At 47.9% G+C, this 21,329-nt stretch overlaps 1 protein-coding gene across 1 annotated transcript in view; it reads left to right on the top strand.

The window, feature by feature from the left end:
* IQCA1 (IQ motif containing with AAA domain 1) overlaps nucleotides 1–21,329 on the top strand; it is a 155,263-nt gene that overhangs the window by 27,667 nt on the left and 106,267 nt on the right. The window contains exon 6 of the mRNA XM_047846555.1: nucleotides 7,307–7,512. Coding sequence (XP_047702511.1) covers nucleotides 7,307–7,512 — 206 coding nt within the window. The remainder of the gene's footprint in view (nucleotides 1–7,306; nucleotides 7,513–21,329) is intronic.

Genomic DNA, 21,329 nt, shown 5'->3' with positions numbered 1-21,329 from the left:
GATAGTGTCTCAGGTAGAGCACACAGTAAGCACTATGTGAGCACCAGCTGTTACTTTTCTTCAAATGATTTAATATCGTGGGTTTAGATGTTCATGTCCTTCGTGATTCTAAATTGCTTACTAAACTGCCCAACTTTTTTTTATCTATTTAAGTTAAGTATGGAAAGATGGGCTTTGTACACTGTTGTGTGAAGAGGAAATCTTGCAACGTCTTTGCGGGAAAGCATTGGCAGTATCTACCAAAATTACAAATGCACATTTTTTAAAGTATGATCTATAGTACCCATTAAAAAAAAAAAATAAACATTTTCAGGGGCACCTGGGTGGCTCAGTCGGTTAAGTGTCTGACTTCGGCTCAGGTCACGATCTTGCAATTTGCGGGTTCGAGCCCCGCGTCGGGCTCTGTGCTGACGGCTCAGAGCCTGGAGCCTGCTTCGGATTCTGTGTCTCCCCCTCTCTCTGCCCCTCCCCTGCTCGTGCTTTGTCTCTCTCTCTCTCTCTCTCTCTCTCTCTCTCTCTCTCAATAATAAGTAAATGTTAAAAAAAATTTTTTTTTTTAACATTTTCAGACAAAATGGGTTAAGCTAGAAGAAACCTGTCATTGGAGAGACAGCTGAGCATAGAGGGTGGGAGCAGAGATGCCGGAAATAGACGCCTTGGGCCAAAGCCCCAGACTGCCACTTCATGGCTGTGTGAGCCTGGTCAAGTTCTTGACCTTTCAGTGCCTCAGTTTCCTCCTGTATAAAATGAAGATAATAATGCCACCTACTCATAAGGTTATTAGGAGGAATAAATTAGTATTTGTAAACCTCTTAAACTAGTGCCTCACAACCTACAAGTGGCATCGAAGTGTTTATTTTAAAAATATTTAAAGAGGGGCACCTGGGTGGTTCGGTCAGTTGAGCGTCTGACTCTTGATTTCTGCTCAGGTCATGATCCCAGGGTCGTGGGATTGAGCCCTGAATCGGGCTCTATGCTGAGCATGAAGCCTGCTTGAGATTCCTTCTCTTTCTCTCTCTCTGCTCCTCTCCCCAACCTGAGCTCTCTCTCTCTCTCTCTCTCTCTCTCTCTCTCTCTCTCAAGAAAAAAAATATATATATATTTCAAAGAAAGTAGGACACAAATGTGGCTGAGTAAGCTTCTATCATTTACCAGTTGTAAACTCAACGTGACTGTCCTAGCCCAGCTCCTAAGGAAGCAAATCTTAAATCTACAAAACAATTTTTAGAAGTTAGGCTTAACGAGCTAGAAAATTTTTTATTATCTAATAGTTTTGCACGCACTAAAATTGCGGCATCCTAAAATAAGGCCTTACCATAACTACTCTGGGTAGAGGGCAGGAGACTACCGTTGGCTATGGGTCTGCTTACAATTTTATTCCACTTCTGCTGGGTTCCTCTTTTTTAAGTAGGTGTATTTGTATAAACACACACATATAAATATAGGTCTGTTACTCTGGAACGAAATGACGGAACAAAATGGCTTGTTTTCATAAACTAAAGAGCATACACACACGCACGCACGCGCACACCCCATCTTGAAATGGATCAACCGAAGAGCTGTTTCCTCCACAGCGTGAGGCGGGAGCAGGGAGCCCACTGAGCCCGCCTCTAGATGCTTCCTAATGAACACCAGCACACGCTGCGATCAGAAGGCTCTGGAGCTAATTGATCTCTGCACTGATGACAGCAAGAGATTTCACGGGATGGTCATTTGCTCAGAGTGGACTCTTTCCCTCCCCCAGACCTGTTCCAGCTTCGCCTTCAGTGACAACAAAGCACCATAAAGACGCAACCCCCCCAAGACAATGAGCTTCTGGAGAAAGTTGCCAGCATTAAATCACTTATCTGCAAGTGTATTTGTGACTGATAAATTGAACAGATTTTCATGTGGACAAATGTCCATTTTATCTGACTAATTTGAACAAGGATTTTTAAAGACAAAGCCCATCAAACATTAGATAAGCATTTTAAGTTAATGGACCGTGGAGTCCTATTTCCCCGCAAACCCGGGAAGCATCATCAGATGTCCTATGTTTACGGCAACATCAATTATTAATATGTATATTTTTGCTGACAGAGGACCTTGCTATAAACGTAGGTTTCGCTCTGCGGTTCCGGGTCATTAACTGTGGAAAGCTTGTAAATATAATGGTTTATTCACATGGGAAGCCTTCATTAAGATGCATTATTCTACAGCTGATGTATTTCAATATATACTATATTATCATGTTCTCTATTTCCCTTTAATATTTGTAATTTATTTTTAAATGAGTTGCTGTTTATGCGGTGAGTTAACAAATTTGAATTCCATATGACCAAAGTTGCTAACGAGGAAAAGATATCTTAGCCCAAAGGAAAAGCTGCTCATTAACATAGGACCTAAATATATTATAACCTTTAAATTCAAAAGCAACCAGAGAAAGAAGCTACAAATGACCCCAAATGTGTTTTTCGTCAGAGAAAGTCTATATCAAGAAACATGCATGAATACACACGTATTAACGGCACAGCATGGTGTCACGGGAGGAACACAGAACGGGAGGAATCGGGAAACCCTACTACTAGCTTCTTCGTTGATGTAGAATGACTTGGGAGAGCCACTTAGGTATGATCCTCAGGGTCCTCGTCTGTTCAGTGGGATAGTCACATCCTCGTATCTGCCTCCAAAATGGACGTGGACGCCAGTCAGGGAACGTAGAGGAAGAACGCTCAGGACAGAGTGCATACCACTGGGGTTGTTGCAAAACTCCAGTGAGAGCTGAGAAATTTCTCTGCTTTGCTCAAAGATCATGCAAGTGTAAGGAAGTTGGCTGAACGCTTCGCAGAGCTACTGCCAAGACCCAAATCAGAGTCACCTCCTCAATGTTTCATTTTTAGAGACAAAAGGGAAAAAGATGAGCTAAAAATATATTTTGCATGTGTACATCTATGAAAGAAATCTGCTGTAAATTACCATAAGAACAATGTAAGGGAGGGTGAAGCAAGATCCTTTGATTGGCTGATAGAGAATCAGAAAATTAATGCAAGACTTCAAAACAATTTTACACATTCATCGCAGACAAAAAAAATGGGGTACAGATCTATTTTAACCTCTTCACGGACACCGTGAACTTAAAATAGTCGTTGAAGTGGGGCACCTGGGTGGCTCGGTCGGTTGAGCGTCTGACTTTAGCTCAGGTCCTGATCTCACAGCTCGTGAGTTCAAGCCCCACGTCTGGCTCTGTGCTGACAGCTCGGAGCCTGGAGCCTGCCTCGGATTCTGTGTCTCCCTCTCTCTCTGCCCCTAACCCACTCGCATTCTGTCTCTGTCTCTCTCAGAAATAAACATTAAAAAAAATTTTTTTAATAGTCATTGAAGAGATCAGGTAAAAATCTTTATGTGAATTGTAAGATTCTACTTCATACATTGAAAATGTACATACTAGGAGTAAAAAATATCACCTGGAAAATACAAGAATTGGGTACTTTTTAAAATGATTAAATAAAGGAAATTTCTATCTGTTTTGGCACAAGATATGGAATGTAGAGTCAGGCATTTGAGCACACGCATAGCAAGGAAATTTAGATCATTTGTTTTCAACGTTGTTCTTTAAAGTGATCCTATGATTTTCATTCTAGATTCACTTATAAAGTGGTTTGGGGGTTTTTTTTCCTACCATAAAAGTGTGTTTTCATTATACTTAACTCAGACAATTGGATTATTTCCTTAGACTTTTCAATGCATATTTTTAAAGTGTTATATGAGTAATTTTTTTCATCTTTTTTCACTGACTTTGTGTTGTTAAGTGGGTGCTGTATTCTAACAGCATCTTGATTGTATTTCTAGTTGACAAATCACTCCCAGAGGTTCACAGGTATTTCTCAGAGATTGTGTGTTTGTGTGTGTGTGTGTGTGTGTGCACGTGCGTGCACACTTATGTGCATACGTGTTACAATTAACTATTTCACCCATTTGGAGCTTTTTTTTAGTATATAGCATCAATTGAGTGTTTAAGATTATGTTTTTCCGACTAATTAATTTAAATTTGTAATGTGGTTAATGTCTTTTGTAAACAAGGCAAAATTTTGTTCTATGTTTGAATTTTATCCTGTATTTGTTTTGAAGCTTTTGAAATGAACTTCGATGTTTTTCTCTTACCCCTGAAATTTTCTTTATATGGTAGCCCCCCAGCACTCCTGGGTTTCACACACTTAGACGTCAGTGCACCTGCTGACATGGCAGCGGTCACAGTAAATGCACCGAGGGCTCACGTGATGCCAGGGTCTGTAGCAGGATCTCACATAGAGCGCTTCACTCAGTCTTCGCAGTGTGATACTGTTGCCATTAAAGAGGAGGAAACTAAACCTTAACAGTGTCAATGCCTTTTACAAACTCCTAGAGGCAGCAAATGGCTGAGCCTCAACTTACATCCAGGCTTCTGTCCCAAACCCCATACCATGGCTTTGGGTCAGATAAGCCAGGGATTGATTGTTTCCTACCTCTCCCATTTGCCAGCCGTGTGAATTTGGGAAAGTTAATTAGCCTCTGTGGTTCGTTTCTTATATGATAAAAATACCCGCCTGGCCAGATTATTGTAAGGGTTGAGGGATTACTTCTGTAGAGTGAGGGTTTACTCATTCAGGAAATGATATGTACGTCGTCTTCTGTGATGCTTCTTTTAAACAGCCCTTCCTCCTCCTTCCCCTCCCCCTCCTCCTCCTCCCCTTCCTCCTTCTCTGTCATCATTTTAGGCTTTGCAGGCCAGACGGTCTCTGCCACACACCATCCAACATTGTCCTTGCAGTATGAAAGAAGCCACAGACAATATGTAAATAAATGGGCTCGGCTGTGATCCAGGATAACTTTACTCACAAAAACATGCATTTGAGCCGGGTTTGACCCGCGGGCTACAGGTTACCAAACCCTGGCCTGGATAGTTATCAGAATCACCTGAAGATTTTCCAAAACTACTAGTTTCTTGATTCTTCCTCACTCCCAGGATTAAACTGGGAATCTGTTTTTTTTTTTTTAAGCTCTCCAGCATTTTGAGGAAAAAAGAAAATGTGGATAAATAAGTCACCAGTAGATTTGAGGATATGTTGCCTCTAAAAGAACTTCCCCAGGGGCATCTGGGTGGCTCCATCGGTTAAGCATCCAACTTTGGCTAAGGTCATGATCTCACGGTTCGTGCGTTCGAGCCCCACGTCAGGCTCTGTGCTGACAGCCTGGAGCCTGCTTGGGATTCTCTCTCTCTATCTCTCTCTCTCCTCTCTCCCTCTCTCTCCCTCCCTCCCTCCCTCCCTCCCCTGATGCTCTCTCTCTCTAAATAAGTAAACTTTTTAAAGAATTATAAATAAATCCAAATTAATCAATGGACATAACTGAAAATCAAATTAGTTCTGGAAGATAATGTTCAGGAAACCTCCTATAACACAGCGCAAATAGATAAAGGAGAAATGGAACATACAGGAGAAAAGTTCAGCCTAGCAGAAGATAAATCCGGTGGCCTGGCAATTTTATCTAACATTTATTGCAGAGAGAGAAATGGGGGAAGGGGGAATAATAGCAGGGAAATTTTCAGAGTCGAAGACACAATTTTTTATAGTGAATAGACCCACAAAATGGAGAGTGTGATGAATGAGTAAGTGTCCACGCCTGGACACATTTTGATAAACGTTCAGAGCTCCAAGGGTAAAGCAGGAGGGAGAAGAGCTTATGTACGAGGAACATCCGTGTCCAACAAGCCAGTCATGGGCGGCTCTGCGTGCTGGAAGTTTCCTCCAAGGACACTGCCAAAGGTGGGAGGGACCCCAGGAAACACCTCCAAAGTGCAAGTACTTAGCAGATTCACGGCTGCACGTATCCAGTCTGCAAGTTACGCTCATGGGCGTGTTTCAGCAAAATGAAAACTGAACACAAGAAAAAAGAGTAAACAGAGAAATCAGAGCAACTTCTGCTTCAACTTCGGGAGCATTTGCTCATTTCCACAGTGTAAATATCCCCATCGCCCATTCAAGCCGCTAACCGATATAACGCAGTTGGGAAGATAGGTGCCGTGGCACACTTTATGTAGTATTTTCACCGTGGAGCTGGGGCAGATATACACAATGCCGAGAGCGCAGATGATATAGTAACACCCAGTCAGATAATTAGGAAGTGATGAGTTTTGAGTATTGAGGACTTTGTAACGTAATTTACTTAATTGTAAGTTTATAGAAATTAGCATTCTAAAATGCTCACAATGAACAACGCATTTAACAGCCAGCTTGCAAAATTCTAGAAAATGGGTCAATTGGATCTCATGAGCCGTCGCGGGCTGGCTCCAGCAGACCACTGAGTGTGCCCTTTATCTGCTCTCTGGCCTGGGCTGACTCTCTGAACTGCTTAGAGCTCAGATCCTCTATCTGTGAAGGAAGCAGAGCTTCAGGGATATAATTGCAGGTACAACTGCCCTGTGGCGTCTTCCTTCTCCAAGTCCCTTTTTGGTCCGAAATTTCCATCCAAACCCATGTTGCAAAACGTCGTTAGGGCGGCTGGCATTGTTCCCTACCGTGTCGTGCCAATTCCGTTTGAGAGGATCCTAAAGAACAGGAATTATGTCTCAAAGTGATTTGGTTTTTTTTACATAAGTGCTGCACCCAACGAGGAGCTTGAACTCACTACCCTGAGATCAGGAGTCACATCCCCTATGGACTGAGCCAGCCAGGCTCCCCTCAAGGTGATTGTGTATTTTCTCTCACCACCACCCCATAGATGTTGGAGCAGTGCTGAGCATTTGATTGGCACTCCCTAGCCGGACTTCTGTTGACTTGCTAACCAGCAGATTTTAAGGTAGAACATTGTACCAACAAGATGTAATATCAGGGTGAATGTCTGGAGTCAGCTGAGAATTTCCTCCCTGGGAGGTCTTTAACAACGGAAGGGATGCTTGCAGAGTTGGTTTGGGAGTAGGTTTTCTTGCAATCGGAGCACCCAAACTTTCCACTTGCTTCAAATACTTTCTTCCTCTATAATCTTTGCTGTCCCATTAACCAAGATTTGGAAACATGTGACTTTCCATAGTGTGAACAGTTTTTTGTCGTATTTATTGAATATGCTTTTTTTCCAGCTAACCGCCCCCCAGCTGCCAGATGGTATGGAGTGATCCCCATCTTTCCTCCCCACGGTGGTGAATTACTTCTTAAGACCCGCCCGCCAGCCATGATTCTTTCGTTCTGTGTGCCTGTCTTGTATGCCTTGATAAGACGCCACCAGAGACATCAACATATTTCACGAGTGTCTGGTGTTCTTTGGCATGAGAACCTTTATAATCTTGTGTTTTCAGAATCCACCTCCCCTGTTTAATGAAGTCAGTGCCACCATAATCCAGGCTGAAAAGGTGACCTCCCTGAGGAATGAGGTGCAGATAAAGCATGAAGAGAAATACAGAGAAGCCTTGGTCACAATCAAGGATGATCTGAAATTAATAGAAGGTCCAGATATCAAGGAGAACCTTCAAGACCAGATTCGGCATTGGTTCATCGAATGCAGGTAAGCGTGAGCGGCCCGGTGATGTGTCCCGATGGTCTCTTCTGTAGGGGGTGAGGTTCTTGTATGTTTTTAAGCACAGAAGCATGTCCTTGTAGATAGACTCATGGGTTTTTTTTTAAGTTTATTTATTTTGAGAGACAGAGCAGAGAAGGGGCAGAGAGAGAGGGAGAGAGAAAAATCCCACACAGGCGCTATGCTGTCAGCATGCAGGGCTCGAACCCACAAACCCTGAGATCACGACCTGAGCTGAAACCAAGAGTTGGACAGTTAACCGACTGAGCCTCCCAGGCCCCCCCTGATTCATGGAGTTTTAAGCTTCATTTTAGAAAGCGGAATGTCAGGGCTAAGAATTCAGGAACGAACTTTTTTTTTTCTTTTAATGAGATTGCTTTTTGTGCTGGTGTTTTGGTTTTTTTTTTTTAATAAGGTCCATATGGTACTTTTGTGACCACATGGAATTGAACGTCGTGGGTAGATGACACAGCCCCACGTTGGTGGACTTCCTGGGCCACGTCTGGCTGGAAGCCGAGGGATCCAGTCACAAACAGGTCCTGGGATCTGGCCAGCCCGTCTCCTTGTATGAGCTTGGGATTCTCAGTCACAGCCCTTCTCTGTCAGAATTCTGTGAGGCAACTGCTGCGTCGGTGACCTGACACCAGGGCCCTGGGCCTCCTTGAAATGCTGGGTGGGTAGCAGCTCTGGGGACCAGGCCCCAGGGTCTGCGTGAAGGGTCCTCTTTAATGCCCTTGCGTGAAACGTTAACTGACTCAAAGCTTGCTTTACGAAAGAGGGTTTTTGAAACGTATTCGTTTTTAGAGAATCACACGTGGTTAGGACAGACACTCGTGGAGCACAGAAGTTTCCACACAGCGGAACAAACACTTTGCAGGCAGCCTAATTCGAGCAGTTTTAAAATCTGTTTTATTTCAAGGCGGGGGGTGGGGGTGGAGAAAAAGAGGGCAGATTGTAATGCTCCGTCCCAGGAGCCGCGGAGGCCGGACTTGGCCATCTGTTTCCTTTACGGGGAGCTGTGCCGCATCGTACTGGGTTCAGAGACGCTCAGACACCAACTTTGGTTGGCTTCTCAGAACCGGAGACTTTGACTGTTGACAATAGAGAATCCCGTTAAAAGGTATTTATGTCTCAGCCTCTGAGATGACCTCCAGCGACTTCACCTCTTGTTGCCGTAATGTCCTTCCCTTGACTGTGATGTAGACCTGTAACTCGCTTCTGAAGGAAGAACAGAGCCACAGTGATGGGGTGTCACTGCCTTCCTGCCTGCCTCTCTTGCCCTCTCTCTGGCTCTCTCCCTCGCTGCTCTGAGAGAAGTCAGCGGCCACGTTGTGTGCTAGTCCCACACGGGAAGGAACGCAGGGCCTCGATCCAGCAGCCGGGGAAGAACCAACTTCCGTCACAGCCACATGATGACCGTGGACATGGATTCTCCCCCAGAGAGCCTTCAGATGAGACCACACCCGTGGTTTGCAGCCTGGTGGCAGACCTGGAGGCAGAGGCACCCAGGGCAGCCACGTCTGGTCCCCTCCCCACAGAAACAGCGACGACGTAAACGTGCATCTAAGTTCTGATGTAACATGTTCTGTGGCACCACATATCACACGTACATCAAGGTTTAGAGATACGCGGCCGTCGTAAACTACTCGTGTTAAATTTGTACGGCATTCTGATAGTTTCCTCAACACTTAAATTTCATAACAAACTTTCTTCAAAGAAAGCAATTCAGGGGCGCCTGAATGGCTCAGCCAGTTAAGCGTCCGACTCTTGACTTTGGCCCAGGTAACGATCTCATGATTTGTGAGTTCGAGCCCCGTGTCAAGGTCTGTGCTGACAGTGCGGAGCCTGCTTGGGATCCTCTCCCTCTCCTATCTCTCTGTGCCTCTCTCTCTCTCTCTCTCGCTCTCGCTCTCTCTCTCTCTCTCAAAATAAATTTAAAAACTTTAAAAAAGTTTTTTTAAAGAAAGCAATTCAGTGGGGTGCCTGGATGGCTCAGTCACTTAAGCATCCGACTCTTAACTTCAGCTCAGGTCATGATCTCCTGTTTCGTGAGTTCGAGCCCCTCATTGGGCTCTGCACTGACAGTACGGACCCTGCTTGAGATTCTGTCTCCCTCTCTCTCTCTCTTCCCCTCCCTCCTTCTCTCTCTCCCTAACTCTCTATCTCCCTCAAAATAAATAAATAATTCTTAAAATTATTTTAATGCTCAAGGCGCCTGGGTGGCTCAGTCAGCTGTGTCCAACTTCGGCTCAGATCATGATTTTGCAGTTTGTAAGTTTGAGCCCCACATCGGGCTCATTGACCTCGGCACAGAGCCCACCTCAGATCCTCTGTCCCTCCCTCTCTGCCCCTCCCCCACTCGCACTCTCTCCCTCAAAAATAAATAAAGCATTTTTTAATTTTTTATATATTTTTTAAGGTTTATTTATTTTTGACAGAGAGAGAGTGTGTGTGTGTGTAAGCGTGAGCTAGGGAGGGGCAGAGAGAGAGGGAGACACAGAATCCGAAGCAGGCTCCAGGCTCCAAGCTGTCAGCACAGAGCCTGACCAGGGCTCGAACTCGTGAACCGTGAGATCATGACCTGAGCCAAGGTTGGACACTTAACCGACTGAGCCACCCAGGCGCCCCAAGCATTTTTTAAAACAAAGGAAGCAATCAATTGCTTTTGATTGGGAAGCTCTGTCCTTTATTATAGAAATACAATTTGGGGAGCCTGGGTGTCTCAGTCAGTTAAGCAGCCGACTTCAGCTTAGGCCGTGATCTCACAGTTCGTGGGTTCGAGCCCCGCGTCAGGCTCTGTGCTGACAGCCCGGAGCCTGGAGCTGGCTTCGGATTCTGTGTCTCCCTCTCTCTCTCTCTCTGCCCCTCTCCCACTCCCACTCTGTCTCTCTCTGTCTCTCAAAAATGAATAGAAATACAATTTGAAAATGCTGATGATTTTTAAAAATTCAAAATTGAATAAATTTGTGAACTTGTCCTTTTATACCCTATTGGCCAAGGCTACGTTATAGCAAACTGGGGCATTTTCAGTGAAAGCATATTTAAAGTGTGGAGTTTGAGGCTGTGTTAATTCTGTGCCGGTAATGATCATCAAGAAGTGAATACAGCTATTAACAGAGGGTGGCATATATGTGCACCTATGCTCACCTTTCTTTATCGGGCTCCCTCCTTACTCTCCATTCTGGTGATGGTTTCATGGGCATATATAGAGCCCAGACCTCTCAAACTGTACGCTTAAGGGACAGTTTGTCACGTATCAATTGTACGTCAGTAAAGCTGTTAAAAATGTAATGGTATTCCATCAGCAGAGATATCAGTGTTTTCAGTTCTTAAAAAAGGCATGTTTTTCTGTTCTCCAAATAACAAAGCCCAGTATTCCTGTCTCTAACCTGGCCCCCAGACCGCCTCATCTCCTGCACACAGTCTAAGAAAAGCTTAAATTTGCTGGTTGTGGGTGACTCTGAGCCTTCCGGTTTAAAAGAGCGTCTTTTGGGCTGTTTTGAGTACATTTGGAGCCCGTCCAAATGCCTATCAGGAATGCTTTCCCACTTTTCTTCCCCTTAGGGCACCTGACCACGAAGGGAAGCTCAACCCTCATGCTGACAGTTAGGGGCCGGACGAGTGTGACAGCGTCTGGGCACATGCTATGGTCAGCGCTGTCACCCGTCCCATAGGCTCGCAGCGTAGTTACCTGGTCCAACGAGGAATGACCACCCACCTGGTCCCCGGGACTTCCTTCCGCAGCCTGTGGTTTCTGCCACGCGCCCCCGATCGCTGGGCACCTGCAATCCTGGCCTCTCATTTCTGAGCGTGGCCTCGCTGGGATGCTGCTTCTCTTGGGGACTCCGTGTCCCCCCGGAGCACGAGTGGTGTCCTGCCCAAGCCTCAGGGCCCGGGCAGGCTCCTTCGGACCCTCACCCACCGAGGCCCCTCCTCCTTGCTGCCATCCAACCCCCTCCAACCCCCTCCAACCAAGCTGCACGGGGAAGGAAGACAGGCACCACTCAGATGTTCCCAGATTCTCTTCAGCCACCTGCTGGGATCTCCACGTTGGCCCCCCTCCTTCATGGAGACCCTTAAAGGGTGAGCCTCAAGGACTCAGGCGGTGTCCCCACTCACGCACCCTCTCCTGCTTCCTCCCGCCCTTCCCCTCTGCCTCACTAACTTCTCCTTCGGGCCGAGACTCCACGAAAGCCTCCCTGAGGGGTCTCCCTTCAAAGTTCCTCCTTGTCTCCTGCTTGAGCTCTGCCTAGCCCCACACCCACCATCCCTGCCCCTGACGGCTGGCAGGACGATTAAGAACACAGACTGGAGATGGCTGTGCAGCCTTGAGTCCTCGTCTCCTTGGGTCAGTTTCCTCATCTGTGATATGGGGACAAGACTCACACCTACTCCGCAGGGCTGTTTAGAGACGTGGGGCACCGAGACCTGGACGTCAGGTCATTACTGCTTCTCCCGTCCTGTGACCACCTGCTCGCTCACATGCCCCTCCGCCAACCACCGGGGAGCCCCATCAGGACCTGCTTAGCGCTGAGAAGGGAGCGGTGTATGAATTCCACGTGGAAGAGGTGAATTGTGCAGGTGATGGGATCCCCGGGCTCCGTGCTTGGCCAATTACACAATTGTGCCCGGAGCGACTACACTTGGGATGATTTTGTGCCGTTGTGCACATTTGGGTAGAAAGGCATAACTTCAAAAGAATTGAGTCTTTGGGTGATGTCATGTTGGTTTATAATTAGAATCCTTTTGGGGCGCCTGGGTGGCTCAGTCGGTTAAGCGTCCGACTTCAGCCAGGTCACGATCTCGCGGTCCGTGAGTTCGAGCCCCGCGTCGGGCTCTGTGCTGACAGCTCAGAGCCTGGAGCCTGCTTCGGATTCTGTGTCTCCCTCTCTCTCTGACCCTCCGCCGTTCATGTTCTGTCTCTCTCTGTCTCAAAAATAGATAAATGTTAAAAAAAAAAATTTAATTAGAATCCTTTTTTTTTTAATAAATAAAGGGGGGAAGGGCCCCTTCCATTGTTCGGGGACGTGGCTCCTCTGGAGACCCAGTCCTCGCTGGCCAGTCCTTGAGAGCAGTTCACCTGGGTGTCACTGGCCTGACAGTTTGGAGACCGAGTTAGGGTCCCACGGGTATGGGGAGCATCACTCCCAAAGACATAAAGACCCCTCTTTTTGAAGTAACGTAAGGTCAAGGGCAAATTTATTTTCCTAATTGGATTACATTTAACTGATTGACTTTGATAAAAATCCTTTTCCTTGCTTTTTTAAATCAAAGACAAATAAAAAGCAAGTATTGTCTTTTGAAACATGAAACATGACCCATCCTCAAGCAAAATTCCAACAGGACACAAAATGACAACTTGAAAAATTACCAGAAGTTACAGTTTATATATACGCCCACGATTTGGAATACGTATTCGGAGCTCATTTCATCAATACTTACAGCTGCCAAGTTACACTAGGATCTGTTTTTTCACTCAGTTTTCACATTACTTTAAAGGAATCCTGTTTTCCCAACGTTAAACGTGACACATGCTCGTGTAGAAAATGTGCGAGGTGGGGAGGGGCTTTAAAGAGGAAGATTTAGATTGTTCCTGATCCCGGCTCGCCAAGGTCGCCACCGTAAAAGTTCTCCCTAAATCGCCTTGCGTCTTTTTCCCTCACACGTGTACTTAACTTCAATTTTACGAATCTTTTTAAATTTTTTAAAAGGTAACATTGGGTCTTCCCACGTCCTTAAGATATTTGCCAGAAGATGTTTTTAGTGCTTGGTTAGCCTTCTGTGAGGTGGGCACACTAGCGAATGCACAGATTATTACCTTGTTAATCTTTTGTCAAATTGATGAAAGAAAAGTGCTCATGGTAATCTTTCCATTTGCACCTATGTCCTTAATGGGGCGGGGGTGGGGGTGGGGTTGAAAACTGGGGTTTTCTCAGCAGCATCCTCTCTGTGAACCCCCTGACTCGTATCCGCTTCTCTCTGTGACATCATCTTTTTAAGTGATTTTCTGAAATGTAGTCATGTGTGTTACTGATACTAAAGCTGTTTTGGATACATTATTGCACTAGTGACTTCTGAGTTACCATTTGCCTTTGATTTTTTTTAGCTGGCCTGTAAGAAAGCTAGAAAGAGAGAGGAGGAAAGACGGGGAAGGAGAGAAATGATAAATAATGCAGCGTTAAGAACCCACTGCTCATAGGGGCGCCTGAGTGGCTCAGTCGGTTAAGCGACCGACTTCGGCTCAGGTCATGATCTCACGGTTCGTGGGTTCGAGCCCCGCATCGGGCTCTGTGCCAACAGCTTGGAGCCCGGAGCCTGCTTCGGATTCTGTGTCTCCCTCTCTCTCTGCCCCTCCCCTGCTCGTGTTCTGTCTGTCTCTCAATAACAAACAAATGTTTAAAAAAAAGAAAGAAAGAAAGAAAAGAAAGAAAGATCCCACTGCTCACTTTCTGTGCCCCAGGCGCCCCTGAGCCCCACCCTGGCCACCTGCACGAGGCGGTCACCACCCCTGCTGCCTGGGGTTGTTGTGGGGGTTAATGAGGCAGCACAGAGGCAATACTGGGGCCCCAGAGTTACGGATTTTTTTGGTGTTTTTATATTTCATAAGATTTTCTCAAAGTAGTATTTTCTACTGTTATTAGTTGTATATTTTGCTTACTGATTTATTGTTTTATTACTGAAGTACAGTGGACATAGAACGCTATGTTAGTTTGCTGTGCAACACAGCGATGCCACAAGTCTGTACATTATACAGCGCTCGCCACAGGTGTGGTCCCCATCTGTCACCACCCAGCGTTGTTACAATATTACTCACTGTGTTCTCCATGCTGTTAGTCGTATATTTTATATAATTTGCACCATTAGCTAAGTGAACTCTCAGGTTATTTCCAGCAGCCCTTTGCTTGAGTCTCTTGGACTTTCTTGGATACGGACTCATGGGAACAACGTGGCTGCTACTGTCTCCCCATCCCCCACAGTTACTCTTCTGGCTCCTTCCCCTCCCGGTGAAGCAGGGGGGAGGGTTCACCTTGACGCCCGCTCCTGTGCTGTGTTTCCCTTCGCTTCACACTTGGGCTCCAGGAGCCGAGAATCTTCTGGAAACAGAGCCAGTTGTGTTTATAGTCCCCTGTGCAGGCTGAACCATCCGAAATAGCAGTTTTTGGCAAATATCGCAATCTTGGAAACACGGGCTCAGCTGGCGGGTGCTTTGGTTGTTCATCCAGGGAACACGGCTTCCTCCATCGAACCCTCAGTCCTGTCCCCAGAGCCCTTGGCCTTGTGAGCACTCCTTGCCCTAACGCACCACTGGCCTCCCTTGTAATTAGAACCGTTTGGTGACTGGGTACCTAAGGTGTGTTATTCACCTGAAATGATAATAACAACAAACAGAGGCTCCCAGTTATTGAGCGTCTGGTCAGTACTGGGAATTCTCAATACTTTACACACTAACTCATTTAACCCTTGCGTTAATCTGCCATTGCTTCTGTGGCAAATGATCACAACCACGGTGGCTTCAACCGGTACGAGTTTATTTTCTCCCCCTTCTGGAAATCGGACGTGTGAAATCAAGGGGTCCGCGGTGCGCCATCCGGAAGCCCCAGGGAGAGTCTGTTTCTCAGCCTCTCTTGCTGCCTCTGGAGGCGGCTGGCATTTCTTGGCTTGTGGCTCCGTCCCTTCTCTGCTGTGCCGTCTCACCGCCCCCACCTCTCCCCCAGGTGCTTCATCTCCCCGCGCTCCTCTGTCCTGAGAACACCTTTGATTGCGTAACTGAGATCATCTCCCTGTCTCACATCCTTGATTCAGTCACACTTACGGAGCCCCTTTTTCCCTATAAGGTAACATTCACAGGCTCCAGGGATCAGGACCCAGTATCTTTGGGACCCGTGACTCAGCCGACCACAGCCCTCAACGGCTGTGAGATAAGCACTCTGCTTTGCATTCACCGGTGACTTTCGTGATGAAGGACAGAATGCACCTTGGGTCCCTCAAGACCAGCGCTGTCCCGTCGGCCTTCCTGCAGTGCTGGAGACGGCCCGGATCCCCGCGGTCCAGGGCAGTGGCCGCAAGCCGCACATGGCTCTTGAGCACGTGCAGGGCAGTTAATTTTATTATTCTAATAATTTTATTCTAATACATTCAGACTTGGGGTTTGGATCTCCACATGTCACGATTATGATAATAATAGGGAATCTGGAAGAGTATAAATTAGGTAGCCTTACCCCGCTATTCAAGCCAACACACAATCAGAAGGGATGAGTAAGAGAAGAGGTCTTGGGGGCTTGGGATGATCCCCATCCTCAGCAGGGTGAGCCAGGCCGGGAATGTGGTAGACACAGCCACTACCTTTTGATCTTATTATGTGACGTTATCGATGATGTACATTTACATTACCCATGTATGCAGGAGTAGAGGTTATAGAGCCAAGCAGCATGGGTGCAAATCCCAGCTATATAGCACTTACATGCTGTGTGACCTTGAGCCACTCACTTAACCTCTCTGTGCTTCCATTTCCTCATCTTAAAATGCTATTCATAGCCCCTACCTCACAGGCAGCATAACACAGATGAATACATATGGAATCCTTGCAACATTGTGTGGCAAATGCTACCCCCGCCACAATTACTTCAAGCACAGAGGTAGGCCATCACTTTCCAGACACAAAATTTGCAGCTTTCATCCCGGGCTGTGGAACTTTTGTCCTCACAGCGGGAGGCGTCTTTTCAGAGTGCTGCATTGGGAAGCTCTAGAAAGAGAGCCTGGCCAGCGGCGGAGCAGGGAGAGGCAGGGCTGCGAGGGCTGGAGTGGGGACGAGGCTAAGGGGGTAATGACAGGGCAGGCAAACACAAGTTAGACCGCGTGGGATGCGCGTCAAGCCTCCAGGGCGCGGGGGTGACATGCCTGCAGAGCCCCAGCAAGTGCGCATTCTTTCTGGAAGAGGTCTTGGGATGCTTCCTTCTGGGGATTGTTTTATTTGTTTGCTTGTTTCCTTTTTTTTTTTTTTTTAATTTTTTTTTTCAACGTTTATTTATTTTTGGGACAGAGAGAGACAGAGCATGAACGGGGGAGGGGCAGAGAGAGAGGGAGACACAGAATCGGAAGCAGGCTCCAGGCTCTGAGCCATCAGCCCAGAGCCTGACGCGGGGCTCGAACTCACAGACCGCGAGATCGTGACCTGGCTGAAGTCGGACGCTTAACCGACTGCGCCACCCAGGCGCCCCTGCTTGTTTCCTTTTTAAAGTGAAGCTACAATTGAAATGCGGTAAAATCCTCCCTTTCGCATACAGTTCCGTGAGTTAAGCCTGGTCGTTTGAAGGTATGTGGACCCAGAGAGACTCTTCTCTCGCCGCCCCACCCCCACCCTGGTTTACGCCAGTCGAGGCTCCGGGGACTCACCCTGGAGGGGACTCTAGAACTGGTGTGACCATACCCTCTGCCCAGCAGAGCCCGAGGCCACGAGCAGAAATTGGGAAAGTGAGTGTCCAGCCCACCCGGAGAGGGCAGTGTGGGTCTCTCCCACTCTGGCCTCCGGTGCCCCCCCCCACCTCCCCAGATATCCTAAGCTCCTGGGCCCACACCGTCTTCCACCACAATTGACTCCTTCAGAAGCAGGTCCTCTCTGCTCAGCCCATGTGCCCCTCCTCTGTTCCTACAAGAGACACCACACCGGCTGCTTCCCACGGGTGCTCTTCTGAGATCCCAAGCCCTAGAAACGCAGCAACAGTGGCTCCCTCGGGACCCATGGCTCATGGGGGAGGGGGGTGGTGCTGGAATTCATACTCAGGTCTCCGAATTCCCAAAGCCATGATGCTCCCACAACACCAAGCGCGTCTCCTTGTTCTGAGCATTCCAGAAGCAGAAACCTTGCTCTGTGTCTTGACTGCATCGTGCAGCTAAGTGTCATTTTTGTAGGAAACGATAGAGGTTGTCCGAGGCCGTGTGGCTCATTAGGTCCCACCCGGAAACCCCAGGGCTTTCCTTATTTCTGATTCCTTCTCTTTCTTCTCCTCCGATTCACCTGCACGGTGAGCGCAGTGATGGTTCTGTGTGGGGAGGGGGGAGAAAGAGAGACAGGAACCGTGGGACCCGAGAGACGTGGCGTGGCCCCACTTATTTCACAGGCTTCAGAGGGGGCTCGGAGAAGTAGGCTAAAGCCCGGGTGTTTGCTGGCGGAACTGGAACCCAGCTGTGTGAAACTTGCAGAAGCGCGAACACCTTGTAAAACCAGAGCTGGTTTCAGGGCAGGGGTTCGGAATTGGCGCCTCTGAGGACTTTTAAAGGCGTCCAAAGAGAAACCACTAGAGTGGGCGCGGCAGATACGTCTGGGTAGTGGGACCACAGCTTCTTTTTTCCCTTCACGCTCCAAGTGTCCCACCTGGAGCCCAGGTGCCCTTCAGATTGGAAGAAGTTTCCGGAGGACGGCGAAAGGGCGGGTCACACACAGGGGGGTGCATCAGGGGCTCTTTGTTTGGAATTCTCTCTTCAGCAAATCCTCAGGGGCAGTCGTGGTCCCCGAGAGGAGCTGTGAACACGTGTAGGTTACTCATAGCAGGAGGCGAATGACTGTCCTGCCACCTGTTTTGGTGGAAAATATGTTAGGTTGAGCACAGGGTGTGAGAAGAGGTGGGATGAGAAACTGAGCGCCTGGCATTGCCCACCGAGGCCTCGGGGACAGGTGCGCCCCCCCCATGTGACATCGTGTGTAATATGCCCGTCGTCACGCTAAATCAAGTTAAGGGCACCCAGCAGCCAAGGGCACCCGCGGTCTGTCCAGGTGCTGAGTCATGTTGAAAGACGGGCCCTGAGGCTCTTTTGTGAAGGCGCAGCAGACAGAGTCCCTTTCCGTGGACCACGGACACTCCAGCTTATATTCCCGGCCCCCACTGTGCCTGCCACTGTGCTGTCCTTCTCCGTCTGTCCCGCTAGACCGCAAGCTTCCGGCGGACACGGCCGTGATGTCTTCCTTTGGTCCTCTCCCGACCAAGCACAGGGTCTGGCATTCAGCAGGTGCAATACACCTGCGGAGCTGAGCTGAGCTAATAGGCAGAGAATGCCTGAAGGTCCAGCTAAATGTCACAGTTAAGGTCGGGCCGGACCGCACTGCCTCGCAAGCTGGAGCCTGCATCACCGTCAGCGGCGAAGTGCAACTGATGGTCTGCATTTTTTTTTTTAATTACCTCCCACTCTTTCTACTTAATCATCTTGTACGTGTGATAAAGCCACTTAAGATGGGATCTCCCCTCCTAGCAAATGTTCAAGGATACAATGCAGCGTTTGCAACCACAAGCTGCGGGCTGAACGGCAGGTCTCTGGGGCTTGCTCGTCTGCAGAGCCGAACTCTGTGCCCTTTGCCTAACCCCACCCCGTTTCTCCCTTACCCCCCGCCCATCCCTGACAACCTCCATTCTTCTCGCTGCTTCTATGAGCTTGACTATCTTAGGTCGCGCATGTAGGTGGAATTGTGTGCTCTTTGACCATCTGTGCATGGCTCATTTCACTCAGCAGACTGTCTTCCGGGTCCGTCCATGTTGTTGCAAATGGTGGGACTTGCTTCTTCCTTCTGGCCAAATAATATTCTGTTGTATGTATATACCACCAATTCTTTTCTTAAGTTTATTTATTTATTTTTGAGAGAGAGAGAGGGAGGGAGCAAGCAGGGGAGGGTGCAGAGAGAGAGGGAAAGAGAGAGGGAGGGAGGGAGCAAACAGGGGAGGGGGCAGAGAGAGGGAGAGAGAGAATCCTTAGCAGGCTCTGTGCTGTCAGCCCAGAGCCCGAGGTGGGGCTCAAACTCACGAACCGTGAGATCACGACCGCAGCGGAAATCAAGAGTCGGGTGCTCAACCGACTGAGCCGCCCAGGCGCCCCGCCCCCCCTTCTTCATCCACATATCCCTTAACGGATATTTAGTCGGTTTCCATATCTTGACCTCCGTGAATAATGCTGCAGTGAACACGGGGGTGGGGAAGAAAAAAAACTCACTTCCTCCTGTGTGCTTCTCCCCTACCACACACTGCTGTCACCCTCACGAGCATTCGTTCACAGCTGACACCAGGGCTGTGGGTTTTCCACATGTGGAGGAATTTCCTCAGAACCAGCTGGGCACCCCACAGTTCAGCGCAGTCCCCCGGTCACGGTGCCGGAGCCTGCAGGTTGGGGGCTCAGTCCTACAAGGCTCTTCCCCTGCAGGTGCCAGTCACAGGTCTCTGGTTCTCACCTCTATGTACTTCTGACTGATCAGCTATAAATTGGGGTTCCGAGGACTCCCCATTGGGTTCCATAATTCGCTAAAATGGCTCACAGAACTCCGGGGAACCCTGAGGTCTACTGGTCTATTATGAAAGGAGACAGATGAACGTCCAGATGGAAGAGACATATGGGACAAGGGACCGGGGAAGGGACACCACCGCCCCGAGGACCTCCATGTGTTCACCGGAGGACCTCCAAACCCTGTGCTTTGAGGACTTCTGTGGAGGTTTCATCACAGAGGCACGATTGACCATTAACTCAATTTCCATCCCTTCTCCACTTTCTGGAGAATAGACAGCGGGACTGAAAGTCCCGAGCCTCAAATCATGGCTCGGTCTTCCTCCTGACGAGCCCCCATTCAGCAGCCCCCCAGACATTGTTTCAGCAGAACAAAAGGCACTCCTGTCACCCAGAGATTTACGAGCCCTGTGCGAGGAACTGGGGTCAAAGATCAAATATTAGAACAAAGCATTCTCTTAGTGCTCTGATCAATTAGGAAATTACGAGGGTTTTACGAGTCCGTGCCGGGAACTGAGGGCAGAGAGCAATGTGTAAACTTTCTATTATTTTAGTGTGCGTATAACCGTGCCGTGCTCAGCTCGTTTCCCAAAAGTGGGAACGTGTGTCACAATGGCCACACCAATTTACACTCCCACCGACAATGCACAAGGCCTCCTTTTTCTTGTTATTTTTCATCTCTGAGTCCAGCCGTTCTGACAGGTGCGAGGTGCTGTCTCATTGTGGTCCTGATTTGCATTTCCCTGATGATGAGTGATGTTGAGCATTTCTTCATGTACCTATGGCCCATCTGTAGGTCTCTGCTTGAGAAATGTCTATTCGGTTCCTTCACCCATTTTTTTAAATCAGGGTATATATTTTTTAATATATATTGAGTTGTAGGAACGCCTCATATATTTTAGGTGTTAACCCTTTGTCAGATAGACGACTTGCAAACGTTTTCTCCCATTTTATTAGGTCGGCTTTCACTCTGTTGATTGTTTCCTTTGCTGCACAAAAGCCTTTTAGCTTAATGTCATCCCCCTTGTCTATTTTTGCTTTTGTTGCCTGCGTTTTTGGTGTAGAGTTTTGAGTTTCTAACAAGCTCCAAATGGATGCTGATGCTTCTGCTCCTGGGACGGTGCTTTGAGTGGCTCTGGGCCAAAGTTACTGCCACCCTCTGCCAAGGGAAGGGGGACGTGTAGGGAGCCCCCATAAGGAGTGGCAGAGCACCACTGAAAAAATTAAAACCAAAATTATCCTGGGAATGTGAAAGCCCTCAGGTCTACTGACTCTCTATTACCCGGGAAAGTCAGACGACTTTGGGTCGTCTGCTTTATGGTGCGTGTAATACGTCATGACAGAGGACTGACTGTTCTTTGGATACAGAGCCTTTAGGTTTGTTGTAGCTAGCCCTTCATTTCTGTGTCTTACGGTGACATATGTCGACATGTATGTGTTGCTCCGGACAGAAATTATCCTGCCTTCATGCTTCATAAATTTATATTTTCCATTTGATCCAGTAAGGTCAGAGAACCTGCAGAATTAACCTTTGTGCCCTAAAG

Source organism: Prionailurus viverrinus, unplaced genomic scaffold (assembly GCF_022837055.1).
Source record: "Prionailurus viverrinus isolate Anna unplaced genomic scaffold, UM_Priviv_1.0 scaffold_39, whole genome shotgun sequence".
Lineage (NCBI taxonomy): Eukaryota > Metazoa > Chordata > Mammalia > Carnivora > Felidae > Prionailurus > Prionailurus viverrinus.
The sequence above is the reverse complement of the archived record's forward strand: the minus strand, read 5'-3'. Positions and strand labels throughout refer to the sequence as shown.